This window comes from Elgaria multicarinata, chromosome 14 (assembly GCF_023053635.1).
Source record: "Elgaria multicarinata webbii isolate HBS135686 ecotype San Diego chromosome 14, rElgMul1.1.pri, whole genome shotgun sequence".
Taxonomy (NCBI): domain Eukaryota; kingdom Metazoa; phylum Chordata; class Lepidosauria; order Squamata; family Anguidae; genus Elgaria; species Elgaria multicarinata.
This window is the reverse complement of record NC_086184.1, coordinates 3251664-3276178: the sequence shown is the minus strand read 5'-3', so window position 1 is coordinate 3276178 and position 24515 is coordinate 3251664. Positions and strand designations below refer to the sequence as shown.

The 24515-nt window shown below is 42.9% G+C and overlaps 1 protein-coding gene across 5 annotated transcripts in view; it reads left to right on the top strand.

Annotated features, from left to right (window-relative positions):
* The window catches only part of BANP (BTG3 associated nuclear protein), a 194120-nt gene that overhangs the window by 81092 nt on the left and 88513 nt on the right, over positions 1-24515 (top strand). For 4 of the 5 annotated variants that reach the window (XM_063141297.1, XM_063141298.1, XM_063141295.1 and 1 more), the window contains 2 exons: positions 12273-12440; positions 23747-23877. In XM_063141297.1, coding sequence (XP_062997367.1) covers positions 12273-12440; positions 23747-23877 — 299 coding nt within the window. Of the gene's footprint in view, positions 1-12272; positions 12441-23746; positions 23885-24515 lie in introns of all 5 variants that reach the window. The other variant, XM_063141296.1, reaches the window with a different exon arrangement.

Here is a 24515-nt window from a genome sequence, read left to right as displayed (position 1 = left end):
CTCCCTAACCCCATGTAGATGATGTGTGCTTGCAACTCAAGGCAATATATTGAAACTCGTTTATATTTATTTAAAGTATTTTTAACCCACTATTTATTCATTGATTCAAAGCATATTTACTCCACTATTTAGCTAAAAAGGCTCCCAGAGCAGTAGCAAGACAGTCTCTTTCCTCAGGTCTACAATCGAAACAACATGACCCACAAGAAAATGGGGATAAGAAGGGAGGAAGAGAAAAGCCAGCTCAGGCACCAATTTTTAAAGCTACAGTTCTTATATATACTTATATGGGCGCATGTAAAACGCAGGCATCATTTGGAGACCTTTTTGTAAGGGATGATGGTGTTCTGCAGGAAGGAGAAGCCAGGACAAATGTCTGAGCGGTGTGGGTAGCTGGTTCCTCTCTATTCGGCCCTGGTTAGGCCTCATCTAGAGTATTGCGTCCAGTTCTGGGCTCCACAATTCAAGAAGGATGCAGACAAGCTGGAGCGTGTTCAGAGGAGGGCAACCAGGATGATCAGGGGTCTGGAAACAAAGCCCTATGAAGAGAGACTGAAAGAACTGGGCAAGTTTAGCCTGAAGAAGAGGAGATTGAGGGGAGACATGAGAGCACTCTTCAAATACTTCAAAGGTTGTCACACAGAGGAGGGCCAAGATCTCTTCTCGATCCTCCCAGGGGGCAGGACACGGAATAATGGACTCAAGTTAAAGGAAGCCAGATTCCAGCTGGACATCAGGAAAAACTTCCTGACTGTTAGAGCAGTGCGACAATGGAATCAGTTACCTAGGGAGGTTGTGGGCTCTCCCACACTAGAGGCCTTCAAGAGGCAGCTGGACATGCATCTGTCGGGGATGCTTTAGGGTGGATTCCTGCATTGAGCAGGGGGTTGGACTCGATGGCCTTGTAGGCCCCTTCCAACTCTGCTATTCTATGATTCTATGATTCTATGACTAGAATCAGTTAGGAAGTTAGTCATGGTAGGTGTGATAGTCAACGTAGGTGTGGCAGTACTGCTAGCCCCGGAGCCTTGTGCAGGCAGTTGAACTGTTGTAGCAATGAAGCACAGCGCAGCCATTGTCAGCACAGCAGAAAGGAATTGCTAATTTTAAAGCACGTCTTTATAAAATTATTATTAATAACAATCTTTATAATGTCAGAATATGACAGCCTGGCTCTCTAAGTGTATTGAACCTACTATCGGTTTAATTCATCTGCCGTTGGGTGTGTTTCATCTGGAACCCATCAATGCTTAAAGTAGCCCAGACAGACGGCTGCAACCTAAAACGCAGATTATGCAACTCTGTCAAAATAGAACAGAGCAAATAAGCTTCTACCTTCTTCTTCTTAAGTCAAGATGAACATCTGAGGGTGTATGGTTTGGAGATCCTGTAAAAAATGTTCCTTCTCCTCTAATTTTTATCTTGTTTAAAAGATCAAGATAACAGAAAGGAGGAGGAAAATCTTGGAGGATCGAGCTGCATATTGCAAAGTCACAAAGCTGACAGTACAAAAGATAAGGCTTTCATTATAAGCAAGTGGTGCTAGAGAGATGAAAACAATGTCAGGCATGGAGCCTTCTTTAGAAGAAGCGGTGTGAGCAGCTCCTGTATGATGGTCCCATACTATGAGAGACCACCCAAACAGATTTAATGTGGAACACATTGGTATCCTCCTTGATTGCTTTATTTTTGCTAGAATGTACATTTCAGTGTTCTTTCCCTGGCAGTGAAAACAGCCCTCTGTTTGCCCACTATCTTGACTCCTTGTGCAGATTTTGTAATATAAGAATTCAGTTTGGATGGGCTAAAATGGCGATGGGGGTGGAATATTCCTTTGACCCAACAGACGGGCTCCTTGTCCATCAGAGTCTTGTCCATTAGGGCTGGGCAGAACGTTGATCTCCTGATGTTTTGGACTACAGCTCCCACCATTCTTGACCATTGGCCATGCTGGCAGGGGCTTCTGGGAGTTGGTCCAAAACATCTGGAGTTCTGCCTTATTTATTTAAAATTATTTTTAGGCCACCTTTAAGGGTAGAGTCCTCTTAAGGTGGCATACAGGATAAAAAAACCCACCCAGACAAAGCTATAGAAATACCCGTATTTCTTCGATTGTAAGACGCCATCGATTGTAAGACGCACACTAATTTCAGTACCACCAACAGAAAAAAATTCCTAAGACACACCCGCGATTCTAAGACGCACCCCATTTTTAGAGATGTTTATATGGAGAAAAAAGTGTGTCTTAGAATCGAAGAAATTGGGTAAGCAATAAATAAATATTCAAGAAAATACTATAAAACACACATACAAAAAACCAACCAACCAGATGACATACAGCTCACAGACAATGGGAAGGCCAGTGAAAACAGGTGGAACTTCAGAGGCTTCCAGAAGACCTGAAAGAAGGGGCTTGATGAACTCCTAATGTAAGTTGATTTCAGATCACCTTTTGCCCACCTTCACTGTATGTGCACCACAATTTCTATGGGATTTTTTTTCCAAATAGCTGAGATTGGGCTAGGAACTTTAATTTGCAAAAATTGCTGAGGTTTTGAAAAGATCTCTCTTAATCTGGCCTCTCAGGTTCTGCAAAGCTGACTTTGGCCCTGAGAGCTGTGGTTGCTTGATCAAAGGCAAAGGCCCTGGTCTGTGTGGTGAAGCAATTTGGACAGATCTTGGCCAGTGTAGTGACTAGTCAAGCCATTTTTCTTCTTTGGGAGACTTCAGTGAGAAGAAGAGAATCAGACTGAAGACAAAGCTGGGGCTGAATCCTCAAATCAGGGATGCAAATTCTAAAAATATGACATCAGTCTTATTTTTTGCTTTGACTGTGTTTTTTATTTAAATGTCATTCCTATTAAGTCCTAAACATTTGTTGGACATTCCCCTCAACCAGAGTACTACTAATAAAAAGCTATTGATGCCCAGGCTGTAAATCTTAATGTCCATATTGCTGCTATTAACTTGGGGGGTTCTGCCAACTCCCTTTATTTTCCATGAAGCATCCCTGGACCAGGTGTTAAATCTGGAAACTGTAATGAACTGTAAATGAGAAGCTGAGCTGGGCCAGAGGAAACAGGCCTGTTGCCATTTCTGAGCCTTACCACTCATAAATGTGTGCACAGACCACTTGGATTCTATCTGCAGAACCAAAAATGAAAGCTGTTCTGATGTTGAACCTACTATCTTCTTTTAATCAAATGCCCATTAGCGTCCTTAACCGACTTGTCAAGCAAATCTCTGTTTTGCTCACAGCAGATGATGAGCTGTTTAAGGTTACGTTCTGTTGGGCTGAATAATAATGAAACTTCTACTACTAAAAATAATGCCGCTGCTTCTACTACTGCTGCTGTTATGTATCATCATCATCATCATCATCATCATCATCATCATCTTTTTTGAGACCATGGGCACGTGCAGTTAAATTAATAATATGGACCTGTATTTATGCAATGGATTTTTTTAAAGTTGTCACTTGTGATTTAAATGTTTTAATATTAGAGCAGGTTTAATTATGTTCTTAACTTCTTTATATTTCTGTTTATATGTTTTCATTGTATACGTTTTAAATTTGTAAAGCCACCTTGAATTCCAATATTCAGACAAAGGCAGGATACACATAAATGTAGTTGTCGTTGTCGTCACTATCATCTTGGGTGCCCAGGTGTATGGATGTTGAAAGCTGTTTTGTTCAACACACTTCAAATAAATGTTGGCTTTTCTTTGACATTGCAGTTCTAGGAAAGTAGGTCCACTTTAAGGTTGTTTGGATCTGGGCAGAACCATTTCTGATATTAGAGATTTAATTCTTCAACTGTTTTCTCTCCAACCCCCTGTGCATTTTTTCAAGGGTCCACAGTTTGGACACCCTAGTGAGTGCTCCACCGTCCCCTGGCAAGTTTGACATACCCCAAGCTTCCTTCCAATTTTGGAGGTAAAAAGGGGGGTAGATTTTATCCCGCAAGTATTTATTTATTTATTTATTTATTTATTGCATGTTTATACTGTCCAACAGCCGAAGCTATAGATTTTGTTTTGGGGGAATTCCATATAATTGTGGGATTTGGATCCGGAGCTCCACAGCGAAGCGAAGCGGACCACTGGCAGATCGGCCTGGAGCGGAGCGGACCTGATCCGAAAGTTGCGGATCGGGATCCGAAGCGGATCGGGGGGTCCGTGCACAGCCCTAGTTTGAACGGCCTCCTTTTTTTTTTGCGTTTGGTGGGATTCCCACTTCCCTCCTGGATCTTGCCAGTGATTTATGCCATGCACGTTATTATGGTGTTGTCTGCCTAACAAGTAGTACAAATGCTAAGTTTCTATATATAAACGTTTCAAAACAGACCTGTTATTTTTAATCGGTTTTGCCATATATGAAACTTTAGCCACCCAGCCACTGACTGTGTCTGCCTTTTTATTTACAACGAAACACTTGTGGAGGGAGACGTCCATCCATCCAGGTGATCTGACTCCAATCCATTTAGGGTTTGTAGGTTAACGCCAGCATTTTGAATTGGGCTCAGAAACGGATTGGCATAGTATGACCCTATCGGCCAGTGCCTGTTAACAATCACGTGGCCCTGTTTTGGACTAGACCGTTCCTCCCTTTGCATTTCCTGCGTTTCCCTATGGGAGAGCAGGTGGGAAGGAAGCGGTGGCTGAGTTTGTTTGCAACCTCGTTTGCTCCAGATCTTTACGGCTGTCGCGGCTGTCTGGCACGTGATTTTTCTCTTACAGGGTTTAGAAGTCTGAAGGCATCCCTGGAATCGCTTAATCCTTGTTGTCACTGAGAGAGGAAAAACAGTCTCACTGCTGAATGCAAGCTGTTGCCTCGCGTGAGAATTAATGTACAGCTCATCTGGAAAACGCATTGCATGATTCAAGGAAACTGACGAGTTCATGAACACTCGTAAATTGAATTCCAGAATGCTGCATTGCTCATGCCTTTCAGACCTACACTCACTCTCATGCACTCACTTTCTCGCCCTCCATGGGGTTCTGAAAGAGTTAAGCCATCAAGAACTGGATCTGATGGTGCCGTTTGTTGGCAAAATGTAAATACATTCACACAGCCACTGGGTTTCTGTCATGCCAGGGCTTTTCAAACCCGCAAGCTCCTTTGGAAGGGGAGAAATTTTCATTGTTGATTCCTAAGTTAGTTTTTCTTGGCGTCAGATGGCATGGCGTTTGCCATCCAGCTGGAATTCTGTGATGCTGTGGAAAAGAGCTTATGTAACAGGATGTCTCAGGAAGGCTTTTACATTTTTAAAATATATATTTATGGAGAGAGAGAGAGAGAGAGAGAGAGAGAGAGAGAGAGAGAGCACAAATTAGGTGTGTGTGTGTGTGTGTGTGCGTGCAAATCTGTCTGTCAGTTCTTTCCATCTAAAAATTCTGGTATGTTGAAATTGAATCATGCTTACAAAAATAAAAATGAAACAAAAAACAGGATAGTTTTTGTTTATTAATTTATTGCTCCAGGCTGGAAGGCCATAAATGTAAGAGTGTGCAGGTTGCAGGCAGCATATTCTCAGGATCAGGGAAAAGAGTAACATTTGCTTATAGGTGATCCCACTAACCTAAACAACGGATTTCAATTTCAAGCTTTAGTTTGCCCCCTATAGAAGAAGCAGGTCAGTAGTTTGGGTTTCCCCCACAGTGAAGTATGAGGTGTGGAATAAACACTAGTGATAAGGTTGCCAGATGCATTTTTTGTTTTTACAAGGTGTTTTACTTTGACTGAGAACATTATAAGGTGCAACTAGATGAGATAGTTGGAGATGCATGATTGGATCGCCCACAGTTTTTAAAAAAAAGCTTCAGGAGGCAAATTGGATTGGGACTGATACGCTAGGGAAAGGAGAGTTAACCCTTTCCTCCCAAGTTGCTTTCCCAATTAAATTTTTCTCACCTGCTTTTTATCCCTTGAGTACCTGTATGTTTCCCCCTGCAGCACTATAGGTCTTTACCTGAATCAGGAGCCCTTGCTAGGAATCCTGAAAACTTTCTGAAGGTTCTTTCAATGCTGTCAGGATAATGCCTATGGATAGCGTTACGATAATTTCGTTTTATCGACACAGTAGTTAGAACGAACTTCTGGATCAGTTGGTTTGACTTGGGTCTTGTATGTTCCCCAGCAGAAGGCGTATTGAAAATCAGTATTTGTGGACAGGAATCATAGCCATTATGTAAGCTCTTTAGAACTCTTCCTTCCTTGAGAATGAGTGCTTGAAGAAGAGTTGCTGAGAAGATTTATGCGTTTTCTCTCCCATCTCAATCTCACTTTGAAACTGACAAGCCTTCTTGGACAATCTCTTCTGGCCTCCTTGGTTCATTGCTTCTGCATGCAGCAACACCTTGAATCTCTCTGTGGTTTCGCTGGAATTTCTGGTTCTTCTTCTTCTTTGCCTTGATCCTTGAACTGGCGAATATTTTCATCCTCCCAGCACTATTGGTTGGTGGACTCAACAAGGCAGCCTTAAGTTAAGAATGACCAGGTTTCCTTCCCTTCAGCCCTTCAGTCCTGGTGGTTAGGGTCAGCTAGCAAGTCATATAACATGCTTGGCTTATCATGGGTATTTCCTGGGCCCACTGCCAGCCCTAAATTCTTTCCTGACTTGGTGCCCCAGTTCTAAAGTCATCCTATGAACATGAATTTGTAGAAATGTCAGAGAAGAACAGGTTTTGCACGTAGTTAGTCTAGAGATGTAACTGAGAGGAAGCATAGCTTCCTCTTGATTCCTATCACGGCATTGCCTCTGAAAAGTGTTTTTGTAAACCATAAAATCTAATTAAATGCAATGTACAAAGAGACGGACAAAGGCCTTCTATGGCTTGAAATACTTTGCAAACATACCAGGAGATACATTGAGCCTTGAGTCATTACTCCATCAACAATATTAGGTTTTATACCAGAAAGCATTTGTCTCCATGTTACACAGATCACTTGGTAATTGGTGACTATTTTTAGGCTAGTTGTCAATAAATCCCTGGTCTTGTTGAGATATTCTATATTTTTAGATGTTATTGCTGCTTTCCAATGTTTTGTATATATTATTCTGAATTTTGCCAGCACATATAACAGGATTATGAGCTGTGTTGGGTTCAGTATTTAAATAAAATTCTTAAGGAAGAGCATTGAGTTAGGTGTCAGCTGTATTTGGAAAATCTAAGGCTGAAATCCCACGTAAAGTTACCTGGGAGGAAGTCCCATTGAACATAATGTATGTTTTAAACTTTGCAATACCGCCTTGAGGCCCAGTATTGGGCAAAAGGCGGGATACAAATAATAATAATAATAACAACAACAACAACAACAACAACAACTACTACTCCGTGGACCTTACTTCTGAGTATTCATGTATTGCTACCATATTCCAATATGGCCCTGGAAAAAAATTACACAAATAACCGCCTTTGGTACAATGCCTTATGAGATCATGTGAAAAACGTGATCCTGTGACTGCCATATGATAGCACACGCCTGTCTGTGGACATTTCCTGAGAATTTAGCTTTGAACAAAGGGAAGTGATGGGGGACATGGGAGAGGGGTATAAAATTATGGATGGTGCTACCACAAGGTGTAGTGATGGCTACCAATTTGGATGGTTTTTAAAGAGGATTAGATAAATTCTTGGAGGAGGAGGATATCAATGGCTACTAGACACAGTGGTGATATGTTTCTTCCAGTATCAGAGGCAGTGTACCTGTGTACACCAGTTGCTGCAGATCATTACTAGAAAGTCTTGTATGTGGTCATTTCTAGCAGAGGCTGATAGATCAAAGACCCAGTTCTTGGGATAGCTTGGGTTCCTTTCTAGCATTCTGTTGATTAAGACCTTTCAATGGAATGAGAGCATTCGCCTTAGAAATCTTAGGAAGGTGCATGGACATGCTTCTCAATGTTAATACCTGAGCACACTAGCTGAAATCACAACAAATTGGTTTTCCACAGCTGTACCATCTTTTCTTCTGCTTCCTCTGTTTTGATCCTGTGTTCAACCTGGAATGCTACTGGAATTCTTTGAGAGGGAAAATGCACACGTTGATTTTGGTTTGAACTTGAAGTAGCTAAGAAGGATTTGGAATGTGCTAACAAAGACTCTCTCAAAATGTTTTCAACATGAGAGTGTTGCATGGCCGCTGTTCATCTTCGAGGAACTGAACCCTAAAGGCAAAAAAACCCAGCATCAGAGGTGTTTATTTTTCTCTTTGGTTTAGGTTATTAACTACTGCTCTCTGAATTCTGTTGTCAGAAAGTATTAGTTTTATGTAAAATGACAGGGTTTCTTTCTTTCCTTTTCGGTATGCCTTCTATGTTTCTTCTTAATGCAATTTTTTGGATAACAGCAGCTGTTGACCCTGGCTAGCTGCTTCTTTTGGGAAGACCCTGAATGTAAAAGCAGGAAAATCATATTGATAGGAGAGCTGTGGGTTGTGTCTACAAGGATTTTGCATTTCACTCAGGTGGAAAGAATGCTGAATATGGACTGGAGGCATGGATTCGCCTGCGGTTTTCACCCATAGATAAGGTTAATAAAGGGCTATAAAAGAATATAGGAATCTGCCTTCTCCCAGGTCAATATCTTTGCCCATTTATCCCAGGACTGTCTACTTTGACTAGCATCCAGGTTTTCAGGCACCGAGAAATATTTCTCATTGCTTGCTGCCTGATTCTTCTAACTCAAGGTGCCAGGCATGAAACTGGGGTGTGCTTCTGCATACAAAACAGGGGTTTGAGCACTGAGATGTAGTCCCCCTCAGGCAGGATGGGCTCATTCCTGGTAAGTCCTGTTGCAACCTCTCCTGTTTTCTGCAGTAAACGGGAACCACCTTCCTGTGTTTCTCGGACAGTAAGAAGCGCAGACGTGTATTTTAAAAAGAACCTTTGATTTCCCTACATATGACACAATGAACCCCTTCCAGCTTTCTCCATTCCTGGTGTGATCCTGGCAATTCTGATATGTAGCTCCACCATCCCTAGTCTCTTGTGCTTGAGTCTGCTGAGTCCTCCTAACTGAGATGTGTCCTGCTGTAATTCCTAGCAAGAAATTGGCCCGCTTGTTGTGGGTACTGTGACATGATTACATGATTCTCTCATTAAAATTGCAAGATGGGTTTTAAATGGGAACTTCTGAAATGCTGACTACGTCTAATACATTAGTTTTATATTTTGTTGTTCTCCTTCTTCTTACCATGCTGTACTGGAAGCTCAAACCACAGGCTCCTACCACATTTGAAACAAGTCATATATCTGCTGCGGTTGCGATCCTTGTAAACCCAGCCTTCACTGAAACCATTGTCAGCTCTGATGGAGTTTGCTACGAAACCCTGCTGAGGCCATTAGCTTTGCCATCTTTCCTGTGGCATCCTCCAGTCTCTCAAATCCCCAGGGACCCATGGGCAGGAATCAGGATGGAATAGAGGAAGACCTGCTTCTGAAAAGCACAGGAAACAAGTCCCATATCTTCTTGTGCTTCTCAGAATGCTGGCAATGGTCACTTAGGTGAATATAGCTATAAGAACATCAGAAGGGCCCTGATGCTGGATCAGACCAAGGGTCCATCTAGTCCAGCACTCTGTTCACACAGTGGCCAACCAGCCATCGGCCAGGGATGAACAAAGCAGGACATGGTGCAACAGCACCCTCCCACCCATGCTCCCCAGCAACTGGTGCACACAGGCTTACTGCCTCGGATACTGGAGGTAGCACACAACCATCAGGGCTAGTAGCCATGGATAGCTTTCTCCTCCAGGGTTTTATCCAACCCCCTTTTAAAGCCATCCAAATGGGTGGCCATCACTACATCTTGTGGTAGTGAGTTCTGTAATTTAACTATGCGCTGTGTGAAGAAGGACTTCCTTTTATTTCCTTTCCAAGGGAGAGGGCCTTTTCAGTGGTGGCCCCCCCGACTGTGGAATGATCTCCCCGATGAGGCTCGCCTGGCACCAACACTGTTATCTTTTAGGTGCCAGGTCAAGACTTTTCTCTTCTCCCAGGCATTTAACAGCATTTAACAACACTAAGTTTGTCTTTTAACAGACCCCAGAACTGTTGTTTTTAAATGGATGTTGTTGTTTTTATACTGTTGTTCTTATGTTTTTGATGGTTTAAAATTTTGTATACTTTTTTAATGTCTACTGTTTTTAACTTTTGTAAACCGCCCAGAGAGCTTCGGCTATGGGGCGGAATATAAATGTAATAAATAAATAAATATTATTTGTCCCGAGTCTCCCAGCAAGCAGCTTCATGGATTGACCCCAGGTTCTACTATTGGACCGGGCTATTATTTATTTATTTGTGGCATTTATATACTGCTGGTTATAGTAAAATCTCTCAGCTGTTCACAAGATTAAAATGCAATATGAAAAACACATTAAAACACCACATTAAACCACAGCATTAAAAACATTAAAAACACTTCCAACTACGGTAAAAAAATAATAATCAAGGATCCATAAAATGGAGCAGCACAATGAATTCATTTACAGCCCTGGAAAATCCTGGGTGAGCAAGTGTGTCTTCAGGAGGTGTTTAAAAGAAGTCTCATTTTCTGCCTCCCGAACTACATGACAGAGGGTTTAAATAATAATAATAATAATAATAATAATAATAATAATAATAATAATAATAATAATATCCAGATGCTGGGTGCCGCTACAGAGAAGGCCTGCCAGGGTGGGTGTCTAGTTTGCAGTGGCATGAAGAAAATCTTCTCCTGTTTGCTGCACACAAACAGCTGTCTTGGGAAGCAGTTTAATGCAAGGGTTCAGAGCCTCCATTTTGGAGAAGCTCTCCGGGGGAAGGTGCATTCCAGTGGTGGGTGGGGCCGAAGGCAAAAGGGGCGGGGCCGAAATGCCCCAAACACCAGCATATTTTAGCTTAAAGTAACTCAGTAACTTAAGTCTTAGGAGAAGCATTTCAACTGTTTTAGATGGTGGGGAAACTGTACAAAAGCCAGAAAAACACCAAATGGTTGGTGTTTGGAGGGAAAGGGGGTGGGGCCAGATTGAGACCCACCCACCCCGAGGGCTGGATGTGGCCCCTGGGCCTTGGGTTCTGTACCCTTGGTTTAATGTGTCCCACCTATGGCAGTTGCTTCATGTGCACCAGACCACTCTGTGCCTTTAGGTTGGATACTGGGAGTTGGTTTTAAACTGCTGGGGTTTGTATGGGGCAGCATATGGGGGACAGGGGCTCTAGGAGGCGGCCTCCTATTCTGTTATTCTGTCAGGCTGTTGGCCTGTCGAGCCCCTGCTCAGTTTCGCATCCGCTCTCCAAGGTCTTCTGTAACTGGATTTGAGCCTGGGACGTTACATATGCAAAACAAATGTTCTGTCACTGAGCTATCAGATTTGCCCAGAAGAGTTGTGAAATTTCCCTTCCCTGGAGATTTTAAAGAAGAAGAGACGGCGTGTGCAGTCCTTTCAGGCCGGGTGCACGTCGAAGGCGTCCTGCTGTGGAAAGGAGTTGTGAAACTCCATGGGCAGCCTTCCCCAACATAGTGCCCTCCAGATGTCGTGTACTGCAATTCCCATCATTATAGGAATTGCGGGAGTTGCAGCCCAATACGTCCGGAAGGTGCCGGTTTGGGGAAGGCTGCTCTAAAGTCATCCACTCACTTAAATTGGTTTAATGGCCATTCCTTCTCTCCAGAAGGGCTGCTTGGAATTTCTAACTGCATCAAACTGCAGTTCCTATAATTCTTTGGCGGCAGGTGGGGGCAGCCCTGAGAGCTGAACTACTGCATATGTTTGTTGACCTATCAGCCAGGAGTTCCCTTCCAGGTTAACTTTGGTTGCGGAGGTGCGCCTTGGATGTGCGTAGGAAGGAGGTGGTGAGAATTAGACTAGATGGCCGCCATGTCATTGTAGATCGACGGCGTTGTTCTTTGACGCCCGCAAATAATCAGTTTTACATAGAATGTGGATTTGTGGAATGTCTTCCTTTGGAGGCCCGATTGGCACCAACACTGATTTCATTTCGACGCCAAGTAAAAACATGGCTTTTTAACAAAGCCTTTGATGGTTAAACTCACTGGCACATTGTTTTAACTGTTTTGACTGCTTTTACTGCTTTTAAATTATATATTGTTTGAACTTGGATCATGGTTTAATTTGTTTTTAACTGTGCATATTTATTGTTTTATACTGTATGTTTTTATCTGTACGCCGCTCTGAGATCTTAATGATATAGGGCGGGATAGAAATGTTTTAAATAAATAAATAAATAAATAAATTTACATCATGGATTTCCTTTGCTTTGCAGGTCACCTTTTCTATAAGTTTGGGATCACAGAGTCTGACTGGTACCGGATCAAGCAGAGCATCGATTCTAAATGCCGGACAGCGTGGCGGCGGAAACAACGAGGGCAGAGCCTTGCAGTGAAAAGCTTTTCAAGACGGACCCCTTCCTCATCCTCTTATAGCGGCTCAGGTAAAAAGCAGCCTCCCTGGCTGGAAATAAGCACACGCTTCTCGTCCTTACTTGATCGTGTTGACGTGGTTGTTTTTTTAAACAATCCTGCTATGGTTTATTGGCAAATAATAAGGGATGTTATCAAAAAACCCACAGTTGCTAATAAGGGATGTTATAAAAAAACACACACACAATAAAATAGCAAAGAAACCACAATCAAAACAAAGCATCTTCTTGGTGCAGAAAGAGTCAGAATAAAAACCGGTGGAACAGTTTTGCAAATTGGAGGCTTCAGTCCTCTGTGCAGCTCCATGGCTTTTATCCACGGCTACTCTTCTTTGGCCCTGGCCTCTGCAGGCTGATTTTCTCTTCTGGGAGAAAAAAAGAAGAGATAAACATTCCTGGAAAACCTGGCTCTTGAAAGCAGCAAGATGCAAAATAAATAAGTACATTCAGACACGTTTTGTTTGAGTTATCTTCATGCCAAATTTGTGAGTTTTTTTTTTTTTTTGTGGTGGGGGAATGAACAGTTCCTACTAATATCCAAAAAATGAAATTATTATTATTATCAACAAGCACATCTAGTCTATGAAAGCTTCTGCTGTGATAAATCTGTTAGTGTTTAAGGTACCACAAAACTCTTTTTGCAGTTTAATATATCTATAAGTGGCTTCAGTTCATAGAAGGAACTGAGATGAGCACATTTTCTCAAACTAAAGAAGTTGCCATACTGGGTTATTGATTCCATTTATTAGGACACGCTTAATTTCATTCAGATTTTTTTTTTAAAAAAACTTCCTTTTTTCCCACCCCAAAGAAACGTATGCATTCTCACAAATCTAGCAAGCAGCTCTGCTTTTCTGCATAGGCTTAGGCATGAATAATAAATGGCAAAATATTGACCTAAGGAATGTCCTCTTGGGATTCTTCTGGCTCATGCATATATTAAAAGCAGGGCTGTGGGACATTTGTATGTCATATATTAAAAGCAGGGGCTTGGAAAGGAGCCGAAAGAAGAGGAAGTAGGTTTATTTGCCCACAGGAAGGTTTGGGTTGCATGTTAACACTAACCACTCTATTGTAGGCAAGGAATGACAAAATATGCTTTCACTGGAAAATTTTATATGCTCAGCCTGATAGCCCATACCAAGACAGCAGCTAATTAACACTGTATCTACACCAGCTATATCTATGGTTGAGATTTTTCTCCTGATCATCCTTTAGTTCAGTTGTTTCTTTTTTGTATTGTTCAGGTCAGAGGTGGGGAGAATGCAGATCAAGAAATAATAATAATAATAATAATAATAATAATAATAATATAATTTTATTTGTTACCCGCCTCTCCCTCCGGATCGAGGCGGGGTACAACACAAATACAAACTCCATAAAATACATATAATTAAAACATTCAACACTAATACATCATTAAAAGCAGCACATTATTAAAAAGGCATCTTAAACTTCAACTGGGTAGGCCTGCTGGAAGAGAGCAGTCTTTATAGCTTTCTTAAAATCCGGAAGACTGTTAAGTTGATGAATCTCTCCCAGCAGGTCATTCCACAATCTGGTAGATCTCTGGGTGATTTGCACTAGATCAGCCAGGGTTTCTGACTCAGTTTAACAGTAGTAAAACCACAAAAAGGTTTATTTCGTTCTCTAAGTTAAGCTGCTAACCGAAGGACGTTTGGGAGGAAACCAGAGTGGAACTCGGGAAGAAAGGCCTGTGAGTGCAGCTCTAGTACTGAAAACAAATCCCCAGGCTATGCATGTGTTCAGAGGCACTGCATTCCTTAATTCTAAATATATGTTCACCCTATTTTGTACCTAGCTGGTGGACTCTGCCTGTCCACATCTGAGGAAGAAAAGCAAGGCACAAATTTTGACTTTCTGCCTAGGCCAGCAAGAAACCTGGACCTCTGATATTACAAGTGTGTGCTAAGAATTGGTTGTCGCATGTTGCCTGCAAGCTTTCCCTCTCCTGATCTTTGGCCGAGGTGCTCCTATGTTCATTCAAATTTTATTAATTTCAGAGCTTGTTAGGCTACTCTTCAGGGTAGCATACAGAAGTAAGTGTCCATGTAAAAACCACAATTCAGAAACAAAGAGCAGAACCCAACAGCCTAAAGTGGGGAGGGTGTCTGCCACGGAATGCTGAAAGTTGCTTTGAAGGGGAAGTGCGAGGTCAATTTGCATGAAGGAAAAACCTCACAGAGAACATAGGGGCAGGCAAGGGAGCTTTGCAAGCCGTGAGATAACGAAGCAGAGAAACAAACTGCTGTGTGTTGGAGGAGAATGGAGATACATATTGATATAAATTTATTTGGACGACATGCTTGGCTGTAGATTTCTGTTAAGATGTGTTTGTCTATCCCAGCCTGTTTTTGACCTTCCCATTCAGTAGGGTAGACCCAAACATACCCACATATATGGCGCCGATGGTGCGGTGGCATGTTGGTGAGTGTTTGTGTACATGCGCTGCTTAAAGAGAAAAAGTTAAAAGTCCCCCTGGCCATTCCTAAACCTTTGCATGCTCCTAAAGTAGAACTGTGGATCCCAACGGCTGTTTTTGAGGTCTCGAATTTGCCAGCGCAGCTTGCTCAGAGCCAGATCTACGTGGTGGCTGGCTGTAGGTTAGGTCTGTAGAGAAAGGTGGAAGGAAAGTCACGTGTGGTTCATGAGCATACTTTGCAGGCAGGTTCAATCCCTAGCACGACCAGGTGGAAGACCTCGGATTTGCGTGAGCTGCTGCAGTCAGAGTAGATCAGCCGTCCTTAACGTGGCGCCCTCCAAATGTTTTGGTCTTTAATTTCCGTGACCTCCTGCTAGCATGGCCCGTGGTTAGGAATGCTGGGCGTTGTAGTCCAAAACACCTGGAGGACACCAGGTTGGGGAAGGCTGGAGTATATGCTCCTGGATCAGGCACACAGCAAAGATTGGACTCCGTAGATGGCTGCTTGTCGTGGCGAAACGTTCTCTGCTATAGGCCACTTCGGATGGAAATTTGCCTTCCGTACGTGGTTGGTAATGTTGCTGTTGGCTCTTGCCACACGCTGTGTTTTAAGGGCCTGTGCCTTTATGTTCCAGCCAGCAAACTTGTCTTTCTGATGCACAAACAAGATAAGGGGACGACGGCTGGGTATGGCAGCAATCTCTGCTTTCTGGGGCCAGTTTTGGTATGGAAAATAGTTGTTTAAACGAGAAATGTTTTGGAAATCTCACTCAGCCCCGAAAACGAGCTTGCAGGAGAACAAAAGAGCTGGTAGTAATCCAGTGCACAGAGCAATTTTAAATCAAATACATAAATACAAGCAATAAATGAAAATAGTTATTCCGGCTCCGCTTTCTCTTGATGTGGAGGGATGGTTGGGCTGGGCTGGGCCTCAGCCAAATGGGCCACTGCCAAGATTTTAATTATCTGCCGTGGCCCTATTGTGGAAAGAGGGGCTAGTTTGCCATCTCATAGGACTCTAAATCCTCTGTAGTTTGGATCTGTCTCGTTCTATTGACTGGCAGAAAGAAGGGTAAGGATTTGTTTATTTGTTTGTTTATTATCCATGTTCTCTGTTCAGTGTACAATACACTAAATCATAAATTACAAACAATAGAACAATGAATAAAAACAGCACATAATCTATCGAAGACCGAATCAGCTGCGAAGAGTAAAAACATTCCAGCACATAAAACCGAAGTAAAAGCAACAGCGATAAAAGTGCAGTGATCTAAAGGCACTAGAAACAGTTCTCAAAACGTACGGGAGAATAAAAAGGTCTCTACCTCGTGCCAAATGACCGTAATGACCATCAATGCCAGGTGAACCTTTCTGAGGAGGACATTCCGCAGCCCTGGGTGCCACCGTTGAAAAGACCCCTTTTCTTGTAGCCACCTGGCAGGGGCACCTGGAGCAGGGCCTCAGACGATGAATGTAGTGTCCCAATAAATAAAAATGAGTCTGAATCAGTGCCTGTAACGGTACTTACATTTGTAATGGGATAGTGGCAGATCTGACAGCATGGAATCTTGAGCCCCAGACCTATAAAGTTTTTCAATTCGAGATGCTCTTACCTTTTCCTTCCAAAGGGGTAGCTCTGTTAGTCTTCAGACATTGCCGTGGTCCAGGCTGGGCTTCCCAGAATCAGGCTTCAGACTTCAGTGTGCTTTTGTTGTGTTTTTCCTGATGCGGGGGGCAAGTGGGTTTGTTGGAATTATTTCGCTAGATACCCTTTCCAAGAACTTTTAAAAAAAAGAAACGAAAAGCTGGGAACAGGGCTCAGGTTATGGGTGCTGTGCTCCTCTCGGCACTTCTTAAAATAATAAATTTGCAATTGCAAGCACCCCAGGTTCCCAAAGAACTCTAACATTAGCCTCTGTGTAGCTCACATCCCACCACCAAACTCTGTTAGCTGAGCTAAACGTCACCCCAGCCCAAGTTAAAATTGGAAGGACTCTTATACCCCACAAAAGAAAGCATTAGCGGTAGAATCATAGAATAGTAGAGTTGGAAGGGGACTATAAGGCCATTGAGTCCAACCTCCTGCTCAATGCAGGAATCCACCCTACCACAGCCTCTTCCTTGTTATTTCTGCACAAGACTTCGTTCTGGTAGTCTCTCTTCCAAAGGCTGCTACATGGAGAGTGATTGTATATTACATCACACCCAGTGCAGAGACAAGGGAGGATATCTAGCAGTGCTGCCTCACCTCTGCTATTTCCTTGGCACTCGTGGGACCCACTGCTTGTGCAACGGGGCGTTGGCACTTCTAAAAATAACCGTGGAAACTAGCAGAAACCTGCCCCGTTCTGGAAAAAGAGTGTTTCCACCCGGGCAGAATAGGATACAACCCACAGCAGGAGGAGACAAGGAGATTGTCTCCTGATTGGAAGGAGACAAGGCCAGGGGAGGAAATGGTGCACAGTCATTGCAAGTAGCTTCCCCGTGGGCTGGTGGTTGATGTCTTGGAGACTCTGCCCCTGTAGCAAGTGTGGGAAATACTGCTATCGCAAAAGCAGCCTTCCCCAAATTGGCATTTTGGACTATAACTCCCATCACCCCCAGTCCGCCTGGCCAGTGGTTAGAAACGCTGGGCGCTGTAATCCAAAACATTTGGAGGAGAAGAAAGGAACCTCTCGTGCAAGCACTGAGTCATTACTGACTCTTGGAGGGACGCCAGCTTTCGCTGACGTTTTCTTGGCAGGCCTTATAGCGGGGTGGTTTGCCGTTGCCTTCCCCGGCCGTTATTACCTTCCCCCCAGCTAACTGGGTACTCATTTTACCGACCTCGGGAGGATGGAAGGCTGAGTCGACCCGAACCGGCTGCCTGAAACCAGCTTCTGCTGGGATCGAACTCAGGCTGTGGGGAGAGTTTCAGCTGCAGAAACTGCTGCTTTACCGCTCTGCGCCACAGTGAAAAGGAGATGGGACGTGTGACAGCACCTTAGGGGAGGCGTGTAATTGAGCTGTCATCTGGCTGCGGTTGGCAAGCCAGTGGGACAGAACAGCAGTCTGTATTGTTGCAGTCTGCCCCCTTGTTTAGCTCAGGGGCAGAGTTCCAAGGGGGGGGGGAGGCCGGGACATCACGGGGGGGGGGGGGGGCGGGTGGACAGGGGAAGGTGGGCTAAGAGCACTTTGGTAGTGGTAGCTCTTCTTCAGTTCAACCCTCCATATAAAACATCCACGTGAACACAGCCAAATTGTCAGCCAGCAGGCATATTTGCAGCCAAAGCCAAGTACGTAAGCTATGCGTTAACCAGCCCTTGGTCCAGGAAATCAGCTTCACACCTTTGACGGAAAGGAGGTGGCTTTGAACAGACGTGGAGTTTGCCACGGTTTTAAGGGACTGATTAATATCAGATGGCCCCAGGAAAGCAACTTCTGACCTTTAGATTTTATGGGGTCTCTTACAGCCCCTACGTAAACCTTAGAAGGATTAAGCCTAGATTATTTTAAGAGGCAATGAAGAAATGTAAAAATGGAAAAAGTGATGTGTTAACAACCAGAGGTTTTGTCTGTGGCGTGAAGAATGTTCATATTTTCACAGGTTGAAAGTTCAAAAACACTCACTTTTAAAGCAGTCATGAACTGCTTTTGTCTGATGAATCTTTTTGTCCTGTTTTTTCAAGAACACGGACCTTTGGGAGACAGTCCACAGAAGTGGGGCTATGTCTACACTGGGCATTTTTTGCCAAGGTTTTAAAACTTGCTTGACAAGGATCATTAAAAGAAGAAAAAACAAAATGTCTTTATTCTGGCATACTTACATTGGGACCCTTGTTTAGAAATGAGAATGTTTGAAAAGAAATCTATGTATTGCAGTTTTTCCTCTCCACTTTATTATTGTCTATCTGTACAAATTCAGAGCCCCAATTGTGGCTGCCTGACACCTACCCAGAAAGAAGGATGCTGCAGTAATAAATGTAACAGCAGCATGCAGTCTAGGGGATTTTTTTGGACACCAGCTTGGTGAAACCCCTGTTTTCTATACACTGGAACATGTTGAACCCCACATCTCTGCCACAGAGTCTCCTCCTGCATTGTGGGTCTCTAGCTTTAGAAGCTGTAAAAAGAAAAAAAAGGAAGAACCCAGATTGTTTGCAACTTGACAATCCATACCAATGGTCGAGCACCTACTTTGCATGTAGAAGGTCCAAGATTTGGACCCTTGCATCTCCAGGTAGTGTGGGAAACCTTTTACCTGAAACCTTGGAGAGCCATGGCTCCCAGTCGGTGATGCATCAGTGGACTGATTTCCTATGTCCCAGGCAGCATGCAATATCCATCTTCTGTTCTCCGTTATGTTTAAAAATGGATAAATATTACTTCTACCCAGTCACTGGGTTTGTTTGTTTTTTAAGGGGGTGGTACATCCGGTGATTATGTATGAATGATGATTTTGGGTTTAGATAGTACTAAAAGCTTTCTTTCCCCTTCCTATCTGGGGCCATGACATTGCGTCCAGATGCTGAGATTCTGTTTGTAAGCAAACTGGCTTCTCAAGAGATGTAGCTGTGAATGCATGACTTTTATTGGAGTGTTGTGTTTGCAGCGTTCACCAGTCCCCCCGCTTTAACCCAGGGGATGTAAAAATAGCTTTTTAACATCTGTAGCGAAGCAGCTGGCCAGTGACAAATATTGGGTCTCTTTGTGTTGTTCCATTGCAAACAACCGTCAGTGCTGCCATAATGTGCTGTAGGTCTTGCTACTCAAGAGCATGCATAGATTAACAGGACATTTTGTGGTCGGTAAGTAAACATGTCAGGAGTGCATTTCTCCACCAGGAAATGCAGTTGGAACATGGAAGGGAGCTTCCTCAGGGCTCTTTTGTCTTCTTCATGTATTTTATTTTGATTTATAGACGACCTGTCTTGTCCACACGCAACAAGATAAGAATGATAGCGTAAACATGGCAATATAAAATACAAGACAGGTTTTGTTGACAAAATCCATTTTTAAAATACATTACTAAAACGTAGTCCCTTCCAGTGCCACTACCAAGGGTTTGTGAACTTTGCACACTTCCGCAAGATTCCTGCTAGAATGCTGCATCTCTTTTGCTTATTTTAATGGCCTCGGCCCAGCGCATAAATATCATCTGTATAATTTAGTTTAATATCTGCATTGTTTTCAGCAACAAGACATATGGCAGGATTCAGGCATTCAACATGTATGAATTCTGCAACATTCATGAGGATTCATATCCTGATAAAGGATTATCTCTTCCTACATTTATCTTCCTGGACCTTAAGGTCATCTTCAGCGTCCCTTCTCTGGGTCCCCCTGCCATATGAGGAGAGGTGGGTGACCACGAAGGAGAGGGCCTTTTCCATGGTGGCACCTTGTTTGTTGAATGCTTTCCCCAGATGGCCCCTGTGTTGCCAACTTTTTGGAAGCAGATGAAGAACTTCTTATTTTGCCAGTCTTTTTAGTCTTTCGATTTTTAAGGTAAATTGTATTAGTGTGTCTTAAGATTCTTCCACTGCTACTGGCTTTCACTTTGGTTTTATACTCTATTTTTTTCTGTTTAAAACTTTTTAATGCTTTAAATTATGATTCATTGTGCTATTGTGTTTTGTGCTTATAAATCTTGTTTATAACCACAGAGAATCATAGAATAGCAGAGTTGGAAGGGGCCTACAAGGCCGTCGAGTCCAACCCCCTGCTCAATGCAGGAATCCACCCTAAAGCATCCCCGACAGATGGTTGTCCAGCTGCCTCTTGAAGGCCTCTAGTGTGGGAGAGCCCACAACCTCCCTAGGTAACTGATTCCATTGTTGTACTGCTCTAACAGTCAGGAAGTTTTTCCTGATGTCCAGCTGGAATCTGGCTTCCTTTAACTTGAGCCCGTTATTCCGTGTCCTGCACTCGGGGAGGATCGAGAAGAGATCCTGGCCCTCCTCTGCGTGACAACCTTTTAAGTATTTGAAGAGTGCTCTCATGTCTCCCCTCAATCTTCTCTTCTCCAGAATTTATGCTCTTGGATGGTATAGAAATGTAATAAAATAAAATAATCCTAGGCCCACTTCACTCTCTTGCACCTTTGTGGACATCAACAAGGCACACAGACCGTCTTACGTTAGCCACTTCCCTGCCATGTCATTCCACACTGCTGGAGGATCTACCTTTGAGATGGTAGCAATGAAATATGAAAAATCTGGATGAGCCCTCAAAATATATTTATACGTGGACAAAGAAACATGAGGGACTGACCATGCCTTTCTCTATCTTATTTCAGAAAATCTTAGGGAAGTTAGAAACCCGTTTTAATAATATTTCCCAGTAGGCCACTTTAAAGTATCTCATACTTTGTCTGTGGCTATAGGTTGTACCTTGTCTTTTCTTACGAAGTTACAATGTTTGCGACTGTCTGAGGTTAGAAGAAACGTGGGTAAGGGCATGTAACTCCTCTGCTGAGGGAACTGCACTGGCTGCCTATTCGCTCCTGGGCCAGGTTGAAGGTTCTTGTACTTGTGTACAAAGCTCTAAACAACTTGGGACCAGGATACCTGAGAGAGCGCCTTCTCCCTTACCAACCTGCCCGGTCACTGAGGTCATCCGAGGGCCTGCTCCTGGTGGTTCCACCTAGATCCATCCTCTGATTGGAATCCACCAGGGGAAGAGCCTTCAGCGTGGTGGCGCCCCTCCTGTGGAACTCCCTGCCTCTGGAGGTCAGGCAGTCTCCGACCTTGTACTCCTTTCGGCGCCTCCTGAAAACATCTTTATTCCAAGAAGCCTTTCTTTAACATGCAGCCTGTGTTGTTGTTGTTTTGCTTCTTTTTAAATTTTGTTTTAACTGTTTTCTTCTGTTTTTACTTTCATTTTACCTTGTACACCGCTCCGAAATTTTTCAATGCGGAGCGGTATATAAATATTCTAAATAAATAAATAATAAAAAATGGGAAACATGATAGAATTTTTCAAAACTGTGGGCTCATCTACACCAAGCAGGATATTCCACTATGAAAGCAGTATGAAAGTGCTATATAAAAGGCAGGAGCCACGCTGAGGCTTTATAGCAGTATTGAAGTGCATTGCAGGATTTTCACTACTGCTTCATAGCGGTACTGAAATGCACTGACAACTGTTGGGGCCCATGACGCATCCACACCAAGCAGGATATAGCACTATGAAAGTGGTATGAAAGCGGTATATGGTCTGTGTCAACGGGCCCCAACAGTTGTCAGTGCACTTCAATACCGCTAAAAAGCAGGAGTGTGGCTCACCTGGCACCAACACTGTTATCTTTCAGGCGCCAGGTCAAGACTTTTCTCTTCTCCCAGGCATTTAACAGCATTTAACAACGCTAAGTTTGTTTTCTAATGGATCCCAGAACTGTTGTTTTAAATGGATACTGTTGTTTTTATATTGTTGCTTTTATGTTTCTGATGATTCTTAAATTTTGTATACTTTTTAAATGTTTACTGTTTTAACTTTTGTAAACCGCCCAGAGAGCTTTGGCTATGGGCGGTATATAAATGTAATAAATAGAATCAATCAATCAATCAATAATATACCGCTTTCATAGTGGAATATCCTGCTTGGTGTAGATGAGCCCTGTGTTTGGTTTTGAGAAAGTGGATAGGGCGACGTTTCCCCCCCTCTCTCTTAATACTAGAACTTGGGGTCATCCAGTGAAGCTACTGTATTTCTTCGATTGTAAGACGCCATTGATTGTAAGATGCACACTAATTTCAGTACCACCAACAGGAAAAAAAACCCTAAGACACACCCGCGATTCTAAGACGCACCCCATTTTTTGAGACGTTTATTTGGGGAAAAAAGTGTGTCTTAGAATTGAAGAAATAGGGTAAATGGTGGGAGATTCAGGACAGGTAAAAGGAAGTATTTCTTCATGCAGTTCATAGCTGAACTATGGTATTCACTACCTCAAGATGTGGTGATCACCACCAACTTGGGTGATACCTTTAGAAGGGGATTAGACAATTCTTGGAGGAAAAGTTTATCAGTGGCCACTAGTCATGATGTCTGTATACTGTATATCAGCTCTTGTACTGGAGACCGCATGCATCTATATACCAGAGTATGATCATGCTATTGTACTCACACCATAGTTATGGCTTCCCACAGGCAGCTGATTGACCATTGTGTGAATAGAATGTAAGACTAGATAGGCCTTGGGTTTCATCCATTTGGTGTTCTTATCTCCTTATTCCTAACTTTGTAGCGATGTAATTAGATATTAAAATAATTGGGTACTTCGACATGTCAATAACCTAATGAGTGAGACACTTTCTTTATGCTGCCATTCATTTCTGTTGCTGGTTTGGCGCCTGCAGAGAGGAGGGGGGAACGTTCAGGATTATAGAATTGGATACACAGACTGACCAGCTGTTAAGTTGTATAGTGAGTTTGAACGGCATATTGGAAACATGAAGTCACAACTGGATGGACTCAAGGTAATCAGTGAATTGAAAAGTTTTGGGATGGGTGGGGGTGGCGGGGAGATAAAACCTGCTTTCCAAATTGGAAACTGCACTAATTAATCTGGAACCATTTATAGGTTAATAATAATAATAAAAAGAGCTGGTGGAAAAGAGTTACGTGAGCCCATAGAAAGTTTCAGTTCATGCCTTACAGTGTGTTTTTTTCTTCTTCCCAGGAAGCGTTTTACAGCTTAGTTAATATAGTTATAGTTTGTTGATAAACTGATGTAATTATGGAACCCGCTCACATTTTTGATAACAGACCAGGGATCAATTCCATTCTTATGACACCATAAGAACCTCTGTTTTCCTGCAGCATCTAGGTGTTCTGCATGACCAGAAGCAGAGAGCTTCGTAATGAATAACGCCGAGTTTTATTTGTTTTCCAGAGAGTGCTCAGAGTACGACGTCAGCCCCAAACGAGATGCAGGCAAACCAGCCACAAGCTCTTCACTATGCTCTGGCCAACGCCCAACAGGTCCAGATCCACCAGATAGGTGAAGATGGCCAAGTCCAAGTAGTATGTACTCATTTTTTATAATCTATCCTTTTCTCTAGAGCAGTTTTCAATTTTATGTACTTGTAGCTTTATATCCAGCTTTTTCTTTGTTCCAAAAACGTGATCCCTGAGACTTCCCTAATTGGCTTTGTTTTGGAGGGAGGGGTGGGGTGGGGGACAATCTGGTGCCGCATACATGCAAAATATGGCTGCCCCATTGCCCTGGATAACTAGAGCAATTTTGCACGGCTATATGAATGGGCATGCAAATGAACACTTAAGCTTTCTAGTTGTTCCATCCCCATGCAGAGCACAATCATGGTGGATTATGCATTTCCAACTCCCACCCATCACTAGCAATCTGGAAATCCATTTGTGATTCATTTATCCTCATTTTTTCCAAAGTGCGTTCTGAACTATTTTTCAACATCTGTTAGCTGAATTCCTTACATGTGTATCCATTTAAATCCATGTATATAAGCAAAGCTTATAAACATTGACATTGAAATCATTTTTTGAAAAAGTTTAAATAAAGTTAACACTTTGACCCCAAAACCCACAGAAGACAGGAAGTTTAAAAGTTAAGTGTGACACTTTTTGCCATTACTCAAGCTCTTGTGTTTCTTTAAAACATTGCACTGGTGGGCCATGGAAATGCT